Source organism: Myotis lucifugus, unplaced genomic scaffold (genome assembly GCF_000147115.1).
Source record: "Myotis lucifugus unplaced genomic scaffold, Myoluc2.0 scaffold_114, whole genome shotgun sequence".
Lineage (NCBI taxonomy): Eukaryota > Metazoa > Chordata > Mammalia > Chiroptera > Vespertilionidae > Myotis > Myotis lucifugus.
The window spans coordinates 639,260-651,055 of NW_005871162.1; the positions used below are offsets into that span (position 1 = coordinate 639,260).

The following is an 11,796-nucleotide window of genomic DNA, read 5'->3' on the forward strand; positions in this document are numbered from 1 at the left end:
GAGAGAAATTTTTCACTTTTATTACCTTCCTTATCGGCATGAAGGGAATTATCAGAAACTTGATACAAAGACAGAAAGACTTTGATTGTCCACTTTTCTGCCCATTTTAATACCGAAACACACTCATTTTCTTCATGTCTATTTTTACAGATAATTTTTTTTACCAAATAAATACAACACATGAGAGACCAACAGTAAAATCTTTCGAATGTTTCCTTAGAAGAGCATCCAATACGTTCATAGTTCTGTCATAATAATGAAAACGTAGAGCAAAGTAAAGAGAAGAATGCACCTCTTGGTTGTCGATGTGAAAACTTCATTGCTCAGATTTATGGTTTTATTTCTGCTTCAAATGAGTGTACTTTGTCATGTTCTTTCATCCATAATCATTCTTGGACCCGCTTCTTACTCACCAATAAACACATATGTTGGGGAGAGAAAATTTCCATTGCTTGGGCTGGAATACTCTAAGTAAATGTGTCTTTGTAACAAATGCCATTACCCTATCAAAAATCCTTTTGAAAGAATCCAGGTCTTGCAAAGCTCTTCAGTCTACAAAGCTCATGTGTGGAATTTAGATAGCTAAGAGCTGGAGAGCGTAAGGATGCATGTGACAGTTCAGGTAATGTGAGTACTGCCTGGAACTTGCATCTACTTAGCTCCTCCCCATCACTCTGTTTTCTCTGTCATATTTTCTCTCAGAACCACTTTCTCATCTAATGATTTCCTTTTAAAAAAATTGAATTTGAACTTGTTGCCTATTTAAAATAGTCTTTTTTAAGCAGTGAGATTCCTTACTCTTTGAAACTAATAATTTATAGTTCTCTGTCATCATCAATTAAAGCTTTTTTATCTTGTTTATGTTTTTGCTTTGTTTCTTCTAAAAGGAATTTAGGGTAAAGTAAGATTTATTGCCTACTAACTGTCCTCAATAGTTTTCTTCAAGTACATGGAGGGATTATAGTTGGAGAATGTGGTATCATTGTTTACCCTTATCTGTCCAACACTGAACAACAGGAGGTGGGCTTAATTGAAAGCAGAAGGTATTTCAGCTAGACATATGGTAGAACATTTTGATCTTTCTTCTAACATTCTAACTTCCTAACTTCTAACAATAACATAGTTTAAAGAGCATGAAGGGTCAACTACTATTAGAGATTTGAGCAAGTTAGACTAGAACCCTCCTCTCTTGAGGGAGACCATCCACAGAAAAAGTAAATAAGAAATAACACAATTTAAAAAACTCTGCAAGTTCTAAGGACACAATATAACCTGTGATAGAGCTGTGGCAGGAATGGAGAAGTAACGTAGGTGGGGTGTCCACGATCAAAGGTCGGAAGGATTGCCAGGGAGGAGTGTGCATTTCTAGTTATGGACACCTTCACCAAGAGAGCTTAAGGCTATTTGTATGAAAGAGCTTTCTTAGGCATGTCCCTGTAATTGTGGATCCAGAAAAGATTGTCCCTTCCATGTTCTTCTGGTTCTGCGATTCCCTTATCCATGTCCTCACTGTGGCTGCAGTAATAGTAATTTCAGCGCATGGGTTGTAATTCATAGTGCATGGCTGGGTGGAAAGGAGGTGTAGTTGGCTGAGAAAGCACATTTCCATCAATAGGAATAGGTACCACCGTGTGTTACGGCTCCTTTCACAGAAGCATAGGTACCTATTCCTGCCTTACCCAAAAGCCAGCAATTCTTCCATCCAATTTAAATTTTGAAAAATTTTCATGTTTCATTACACATTTCTTATGATACCAAACTATATTTTGAGTTCAAAATTTCCACACACGTTTTCTATGGATGTGACCCCGCTATTAATCATTAAATAGAGATGATTTGTCAACATAGATTTATAAGCCAGAAATAATCTGTGCTCAATGATTCCATCGACATTAGGAAAATTTGTAAGTTCTTTCCCTTTATATAGCATATGGTGACAAATCTGCATATTTAAGTAGCAGGCGGGATATATTTAAGATGACTGTAGGAAATAATTTTTTAGTCCCACAGGAAAGCTCCTACTGTGCCCTCCTGAGCCCAAAGAAAGGAATCTGTTTCTTATAAATGTAATGTTTTACCTACTGTTTAACATTAAGAAAATGAAAAAGTAATCTCATTCAATACATGCTTTTTTTATATGGACTTATTGTATATAAAAATAAATATGCAAAGAACATCTGACTTCCAAATTATGAAAATGAAAAATTTTTATCACTAGATTGTCATATTCAAAGCAAACTTACATTCAAAGAAAATGTGGTCTGTGGTACTACATTAGCATTCTTCAAAATAAGTATTTCTAAAAGTCTGTTAGAAACTACAATTACTAAAGGTTGCCAGCAAAAACAAAACATGGTATTGTTTTAAATTCTTTTTCTTACCTTACTCTTCTTTCAACACAATTTCCATATTTAGTGTATAATATAAAAGCTATGTAAAAATGTGGCCTAATCTTCTGCAGAGAGAAATCTGTTGTGGGGAAAACTTCAGTGTCTTTTCCCACGCATAAACTATGTCAGCCGGCAGACAAGTCTTGCTAAAGCTAACAAAGGATATCTCTCAGTTCAGTCCTGAAAGGGGATAAAGCCGTACCCATAAATTTCTTTATACACCCTAGAACTTAGCAGATGCTAACAGCTTAGAGTTGATAAATGCTTGTCTTATCTCCTATATAATCTTGAAGAAGACAAAGAAAATGCAAGAAATTAGTAGCTTCTCTAACTGGTTGAAGTGACAAGATTTGGGGGAAAATAGGATCATCTTAGAGTTTTTAATAGCCCAAGAAGGATGTGCTAAGCATTGTCAGATAACTGGCATTCCCTAGATTTTAAGACAAAAATGTTGAAAGAAAAGATCCATGTTGATAATTTAAGGTTGACCACAAAAATCTATATTGCACTATTTATGTCAAAGCAATTTATTTGTTACATAATCTATAAACCTATTCCACAAAAATTTACATTTCTTCAAGGCAGGGACTTCATGCTATCTGCCACTGTATCCTCCGTGTCTAGCATAGTGCTCAATAAATGTTGGTTAAATGAATGAATATGTTTTCCCTGAATCTGAAAGGACATAACTAAATTACAAGTAATCCTGATGAGAAGACATAAAAATAAATCAACATGGGTATGAATGTGACATTGTGTGAACTTAAAGATACATAAGTATGTATATGTGCAATATTTGCATGTACACATGGAACAAAGCGATGAATATAGAAGATTGGCCTAAATATTAAGAATAACTAAACCCCAGAAGACTAAATTTCTAAATTGGAAAAAATTTGACTATTAGGTTCCTGACTTTCAAATAAATTTTCACATCCTAAGTACAAAGTTTAGGACTATATTCCTGTTTTCTGGGGGAAATTTTGGCTTCTTGGAAAAGAGCAAAAAAAAAAATCAGAAAATGTCTTTCAAAGGATAAGTTTGGATAATGAACCAGAATCAATAGCTCTATAGCACAAAGCTGTTACCAAAGGTTAATAACTGACAATCAATGAGAAATAATCAATTTTGTTTGCATTTTACTCTGACAGTGATATAGTGAATATTTATTGCCGTCTTGCTGTCTAACAGGCATTTTTGCATTATCCTAAGTAATTTGTATTTAATAACTTACACAATTCTTCTAAAAGCCCTTTGAATTAGGCAAGAGCTGAGATGCAGAAAAGTTAGGTAATTATCCAAAAGTCACAAAATTAGTGTCAGGCATAGGACTTGAACGCAACCTTCATATAAGCCATCACCTTGTCCACTCCTCCCTCTGCCTCTGTTAAAGGAATGGCGTTCAAACACAAGAATTCAACCCTACTTTGCAGCACGTTTTAATGAGGACTTGACATGAAATGAAGTCCAAGGGAGGGAAGAGACAGTAAAAGAATACCTAGAGGTTTTAAATGAATTCAAGATTACTCGCCAGGATAAATAACTTTTCATCTTTCAAACAAAAAAAAAGAGAAACGGGGTGGGCAGGGGGGTAGGGCAGGGAAGCAACATCCTTGGCCTAAAGCCAACATTGTGCACATGACTCAGCACAAGGTATTTTGTGATGATCCCACTGATAACAGTGGCACCAATCAGTTTAGTTCAGCTTCATCCTTGGTGATAAAAGAGGAACATCTTATTTTCTGTGCAAGCTCTTTTGCATACTGATGATTAGAATGCATGCATTGAAAATGAATGAATGGAACCTATAAAAACAGATATATCTTTTTATCTTGCTATACTAGTTACCTTAGGAAAGCGTGTTGAGAGACATTTTGTTTAGATCAGAATTTGAGAGTTAGGTTTCCTGACTTTTAAATAAATTTGAACTTCCTGAATACCGAGTTTAGAATTAAATTCCTATTTTCTGGGCAAACTTTCATGTATGGGTGATAAAATACGAATTTCTGCTTCAAAGATAAAAGACTTGAATGATTTTTAAAGGCCTAGGAAGCACAGGGTAGTTATTACAAAACTAAATTTTAATGAGTTAAGTGTAAATGAATTAGAAGCATGCATCTCAGATTTCTTATTAAAATATACATGAGGTTACAGGTTATGAAGAAAAATGCTTGGCAAAGTGCATCTCAGCAGTTGCCAATTTTAAAACATTTGAGACATGTTATCAGTTGTCCCAGCAGCCGATGGAAGCTGCTTTCTTCTCTCCTTTGCTTACATCACCGAGTTCTTTCAAACTTAAATGCCTTTTCTAGCTTAACTTGTTTAGCATGTTGCTTATTGTTACTCCCAGACACATAACGAACAAAGGAAAAAGCGCATTGTCTTATTTGATCCCTGAAGCTGTGCTGGGAAAACTGTTGATCAGACATTTATAAAGCACATCTTACGAATGAAGAGCTGTGGCTGTGTGTTCTTAGAAAAGTTCCTTCAACTACCTGAGCATTGGTGCCTTTACTGTGGTACTAGCCATACCACATAAGGCTATTTGGGGAATAAAATGAGAAAGTGCATAAAAATATTTTAGCAGAGTCCTCGATATATATTAACTGTTCAAAAATAACATTTTATATATATTCTTGATTAAAGCTCATAGTTATTAGTTGAAGTCAGCATCACTGTCTGGGTCTTCTCAGTTCTGATTTGGTGCACACAGGCTCCCCATTGCTACAAAAAAAAAATTAATATAATAAAAACCTTTGTGTTGTCACTCCTATTTATTGTGCTAGCGCTGTTATTCTCCAACCCCTCACCCACTGGCACTCCAGCCAGCCCAGGCTGTTGGCAGACACTCTCCCCGGCTGTCCGAGAGTACATACATGTTCTCTTTCGAGTCTCTTTCTGTCCAGAGACACCCACCCTTCAGGACCCAGCTCAGTTGGTAAATGAGTGGGCCTTATGGGCCCACAAGCAAGACTTTCTGCCTCTATTTATAAGATTTTTGTTTTGTTCTTTTAAATATATTTTTATTGATTTCAGAGAGGAGAGGAGGAAAGAGGAGAAGGAGAGAGAGATAGAAACATCACTGATGAGAGAATCATTGATAGGCTGCCTCCTGCATGCCCCACACTGGGGATTGAGCCCACAACCAGGGCATGTGCCCTGACCAGGAATTGAAGCATGAACTCCTGGTTCATCAATTGACACTCAGCCACTGAGCCACACCAGCCAAGCTGTTTATAAGATTTTAAAAAGCTCTGTATTAATGGCTGTCATCTCATTTTTTTAAACAGTCTATTGTCTCTTTCCTACACAAAACTATGGCCTGGCAGATGTGGCTCAGTTGCTTGAGCATCGTCCCATGCACCAAGAGGTCACCATTTTAATTCCTTATCAGGGCTCATGCCTGGGTTTCGGGCTCTATCCCCAGAAGGGGGCATGCAGGAGGCAGCCAATCCATGTTTCTCTCTCATCCGTGTTTCTCTCTCTCTCTCCCTCTTCTTTCCACTCTCTAAAAATCAATAAAAACATGCTTTTTAAAATCAAACAAACAACAACCAAAAAACATGGTGTACTCCTTAATGTCAGTAATTTTGTTTTACTTAATCTGATCCCTTTGTCTTCCTACTGGTTAACATTTTTTAGTTGATTCTAGATTCAAATTTTTCCCCTTTATCTTGCTGCCACTTATCCTCAGGATGGCTTTGGCAGATTATAGTCACAGAATGAGGGCTCCACATAATATTTTATTATACATCTAACCTGAAAGATCTAGTTTTCCTGATTAAATGTTGACTCCTACTCCTAGAGAATGTTTTACTTGTTCACCTGATGATGGACAAGTAGACTGAATCAACTATAAATTTTCCCATGAGAATTATTTAACTTTCTATCAAGACTGTCCACTTCTCACCTTTATTCCTGCAAGTGTCCCTCTTGTTCATCATACCAGCTGCACTGATGTTCTCTTAGTCCCTGAGCTCAAAGCGTTCTTTCCTCTCCATGGCATTGGCAGGTGCTACCCTCTGCTTACAGGAGTCTTTCCATCTTCACGTGGCTGCCTCCCTCTCATCCTTGAGGTCTCATTCAATATCAGCTTCTTCCAGGACCTTGGAAAGTCAAGTAGATTTCCTGCTAGTCCCCTTTACAGCTCCCTGATGCTTCTGTGTGTTCTTCTTTCTTTGCTATTTGTATTTATTTATTTATTTGCTTACTTTTGTCTGTTTTTCACGTTAGAAGTAAGTTCTATGAGGGCAGGGACTATATTTGTCTTATTGAGTGTTGTGTGACAGCACTTAACAATAATGGCATATTGAATGAAGAAATAACGGAAAAATGAATATAATCATGGATGGTTTAGCAAATGTAACTTTTAGTAAACAAGGCTACTTCCGACCCTAGAGACTTTACAAGAAGACAGAGTCAAAGCAAGTCAACCTGTCAGGAAGCCTGTCCTCACTTGTCAGTCATTTGCCAAGTGAACTCTGCTCGGTGCAGCGCTAAGTAGCTCAGTATGCCAGAGAGCCCGTATAGACCAGGCCTTTCTGTTTCTTAGGTTAATGAACAAGACTCTGTGATTTGATTGTTAGGCCTTCTCACCTCAGGCCACCATTTTTCTTGTTAACTCTAACCCAGCCATTGGTCTTCTTTCAATGTCTCTAAAATGCCGTTCACCTACTACAAACATTTTCCCGCTATACTCATTAGAAACATACGCAAGATCGATTTATTCAATACTCTTATGTATCCCTACTGTTGCTTGTCATTTTCTTAAGCTCATGTGAAATTTCCCAACCAATGTGTCCTTTGGCCTGTGCTGTGGATTGCCAGGCTGCTGTTGCAACAGACATCTGCCTTCCCACAGTCTTCCAGGATTCTTATGACGTTCTAGAAACCAAACAAAACCACACTTTTACTCTAAGTGCCCTCATGTGGCTTGGAGGACCAGTCCATGATTTTCAGTAGTTCTCAAAAATATAGTGGCTGAATTTGCTTCAGAGACCCTGGTGGATATTTGCAAAACTATGAAAGGCTCGTTAACATGATGGAAAGAGGGCCTCCAGGTCACAGGAAAGGAGGAGAAAGTTGAAACTCCGTTGCAATCAAGTTGGGTTTCATTTTCTCCTTTGAGAGTCTTCAGGGTAAATGAATTCCCTAATATTAGAATGTCTTTTGTAACATAAATAACATATTTTTGCTAGTTGTACTTATCAGAAATATTTAAAGGAATTAATCTTAAGACAAAAGGCGGAATGTTACAGTTCCTCCTTCCATGCCAAAGAACCTTCTTGTTCCTTGTGTTTTCATCGCCTCCACATCTATGTTGTTTTGCATGCAGTTGGTAAAACGGCACTGAATACAGCATCTCTCCCAGGTCATCAGCATACCTTACTGCTCCCCAGTATGAGCTGATAATTAATACAGCTTGTTATGTCTCTAGTATGACTTTATAAACACAACCCAGCTGTATGCATCTTCCAAAATTGAAAAATGAGAACTAGCTTTTCTCCATTTAACTTTTTCTAAAGTTTCTGCAGGATGATGCTCGTGTTACAGTTAAACATCAGCTGCACAGCTTTCTCTCTCTGTGGCTATTAGTCCCTTAGGTATAACTCTGCAATCAAAGGGAGGTCAACTGTATCCAAGTAAAAATATGCCAGAATGTCTCTGGCATCACTTTCTCCCTGAAGATTTCAGCAGTGTTACTTCAGGAGAGGAAGAAAAAGTACTATGTTTTATCTAAAAATCTGAGAACTTAATTCATTAAAAAAAATAAAGCACCGAGTTATCCTTATGGAGAGCTATGCAAGCATAGGGTCCCCATGTCACTGATCAAGTTGTTTGTTTTTCCTCTTACTAGGTTTTGAAAGAACTTGAACAATCTCAGAAAAACACTGCTACATAGGAACTACATGGCTACTACTGATGAATACTTCCCATATTGCTATTACATACAGAGAGGGCTAGAAATTCAAATTCAAGCTGAGCCTCATAGTCATTGCCCAGTGTCCAATTCATTTCAGAAGCAGCTGAGGGCCAGTTCTTGGCAGAATTATGAAACAGATGGAAAAACATCTCTTTCTCTCTCTCTGTTTAGATGTCAGTTGTCTAAACCTCTGAATTTCTTCAAGAATAATTCATTGTCCTATTCCTGATAATAGGCTTAAGGTGGGATGCCTCTTAAGGGTATCTGCATTTTATTTGCCCTACAAATAAATCCAGGCCATTTAATGAAACCTAGAAGCTTCCCATCATTCCGTGGGAAATGTGTCCCAATGGAGTGACATAGACACTTGATTCCCTGAGAGCATTCCTCTCTCTCTGGTTGTTCATATAATGCCTAAACGGGGTGTCATTTAAAACAGTTCTACTAAGGGCAAGCTATTTCTTTAATGCCTACTACGTATTTGCAAACGATCATAACAAGTATGAACACATTTCCCTCAGTTAATGCCATTAATTTCCAAATGTTTCAATTTCTTTGTAATTGTTTCTTCTTTCTTTCATTATTAACTAATTATTTTATTCAGGCTGGTGGTTTGATGCTTGTGGTCCGTCCAATCTAAACGGAATGTTCTATACAGCGGGACAAAACCTGGGCAAACTGAATGGGATAAAGTGGCATTACTTCAAAGGGCCCAGTTACTCCTTACATTCCGCAACCATGATGATCCGACCCTTGGATTTTTGAAGGCACGATCTCAGGAGCAGTTTATAAAAACAACCAAGAAATCTGGAGACGCTACCAGATGAGAAACCGCTTGAAAACTTCTGGAGCAAAACCATGTGTCTCCCTCCCGGCAACAGGCAGCAGTTCTGTGAAATCAGCCAGGTTCTTGACTGTGGATGTGGAGCCTGTTGAGTTCACAAAGGTCTGTGCTCGGGGTGACCCTGCTCGTGTGGCTCGGCTGTCGAGGATGCCACTCACTGTCATGCTTTCAAAAGGGAAGGAACCGCTCAGCTCCCCGCGCTTCAAACTACTACTGGATCTTACTTTGGAACTATGATAAATGGGGTTGATTTCAGGTAAAACTGAAGAAGAAGAACATGAACCACCCACAAAAAGAATGTACATGAAGAATAGAAGCAGGCCTTTCATAATCCCGTGGAAAAGATGTGTCACACCAGTGAAATGGTGGTGTTTCTATGCAAACCTACTAACAATCCGTTTATACTGTTGCACAATTTTAGTAAAAGTTCAGGAAGCACAGCATCGCTCTCTGAGTCGGTTAAATGATAATGAATTTCAGAAGCCTAATTCCTAAGTCATACTTACTCATTGATTTCAGTTAACCCATCTTCAAGTGTAAACTCCATGTTGTTGAATCATAATGAATTGTAGTGCATGAAGGCTAACAGTGTGATGTCGGGACAGACTCTCTTACTCTTTTATTTTTTTATACAGTCCTCAGAAAAAAAAAAATGAACATTATCAAGTATGGACCTATATGGTAAAAAATTATCCCCCCACTATAGTTTTCATTTACTTTAAAAACTGACTGACTGATATAAAAATATATTTATAGCCTGAGTAAAGTTTAACGAATGTGAAATTTATCAGCAAGCTCTTAAAATAATATACGTGCATTTAATATTTCCCATGATATCCTACATGAAAGTTTTTTAGAGTGTATTAAACTGAAGTAAAACCAAGTAAACTGGAACAGTTTATTTTACAGTATTTTCTTGCATGTGTACATGTGAGTGTAACTACATTATTTTTAAATAATGATCTTCAGTTCTTCACCCTGTTATTTCATGCTAATTTAATTTTTGCTAACTAACTGAAACATGCTTTCCAAATTTACCCTGTTCCAGTTTCCATAAAAGATACACTTTGAAGTCTATGAAAAATAAAAGAATTATATTGTATATAGCGTGTTTATATCCACAGTAAACCTAATAGCTGTTTAATCTGGAATATGCAACACTGTTCTTAATTGATGCCAATAAACACAAGTTTTCAAAGAAATCTACTACACTACTTTATGAAATACATTATTTCTTCATGTTTTTCTCCCTCAGGCTCTGTTTTTCTTAAGCAGTTTCAGATTTTTAAAATTATTAGTGATAAAAATTGGCAAAACTCTGTATTATGCATAAGGGAAATACACACAAAAATTAATCATAGTCACCTATTGAATAAAAAAAATTTTGACTGCTGGTTGCTATAAATTTCTTAATGAAGATATGCCTGTGGTATAATCTATTTTAAGTGAGTTTGAAGTTACTACTGTCTCTAAGTGTTCAAGTTTACAATAGTGAACAGGTGTTATCAAAACATGAGAAAAGAAAATTGAAATACATATTGGGTGTCCTTTTAGAAAAATAAAAGTTTTCTTCAAAGCAACAATACCGATTTCAAACCTGGTGACTTGATCTGGTATGCCTTTATGGCTCCCCTCTATTTGAGAGAATAGAGCTATTCACATTTTTGAGAAAGTATTTTTTAAAATTTACCATCAAGTCTTTATATGTATGCATCTGTATACAATCTTGTTTTGCCTTACGCGTGCTATTTGCAGGTATTACACAGTTTTTCTATTCTTGGTGACTCCTTCATAGTACTGATTAGTCTCTCCCTCTAAAAACCTTCTTGATTGCCTTCATTTAAAAGAATGAAAGTGAGTGTTTAATTCTTTTGTGTTTCTACAGATTGTTTAAACCAGTCTTTTGATAAGAAATACTATTCCTCAAGTCATATTACAAAAATAAAATGAAATAACAAAAAAAAGCATGATATTTACTGTTTTGTTATCTGGGTTTGAGAAATGAAATATTTTTTCCAATTATTTATAATAAAGCAATATAAAATGTTTTATGATTTCATTATGTGCATTGTGTAATGCCTACATGTTTTTGGCGATTTAACATGTGTATATCCTTTGCATTTAATTATTTCAGGATAAGATAATTAGGTATTAGGATTTTGTCTTTAAATTTTTACTTCAATAAAACTCGTGGTTTCTATGCAAATTTCTTCACATCAATCACAATTTTATTTGATTTAAATAAAATTGAAAATAACATTTGTGCAACCTTATATCATTTAAAATAAATATTTTAAAGTCAGAGACCTAGGAAGTATGGAATCACTGGGAAAAAAGACAACACTTACTGAATGAACTCAAGCCTCAATCTTAGAAAATCTTTGAGTCTGGGATATGATAACTTCATCAGGATGGTCGATCAAAGCAATGAGTCAGAGTCCCACATCTCCACTGTGTGATTATGTCCTGCCAGTTATTAAATGCTGTGTTAGCATATGTCAATTGACAACAAAATCTAGGAACTCTGCCCGTAGAACAATAGATGAGTGTTGAATATGAGTTTGGTATAAAAGGCAGAGAACCCCCTGCCTGTGCCTCCAGGCCTACCAGCAGTCTTACCATTTCAGTCCTTATGAGGA

At 36.5% G+C, this 11,796-nt stretch overlaps 1 protein-coding gene across 2 annotated transcripts in view; it reads left to right on the forward strand.

Annotated features, from left to right (window-relative positions):
- Positions 1 to 11,121, forward strand: part of ANGPT1 (angiopoietin 1) — a 237,599-nt gene extending 226,478 nt beyond the window's left edge. For both annotated transcript variants that reach the window (XM_006093322.3, XM_006093323.3), the window contains exon 9: positions 8,918 to 11,121. In XM_006093322.3, the coding sequence (XP_006093384.1) occupies positions 8,918 to 9,078 (161 nt within the window). In that variant the 3' untranslated portion in view covers positions 9,079 to 11,121. The remainder of the gene's footprint in view (positions 1 to 8,917) is intronic.
- The last annotated feature ends 675 nt before the right edge of the window (positions 11,122 to 11,796 follow it).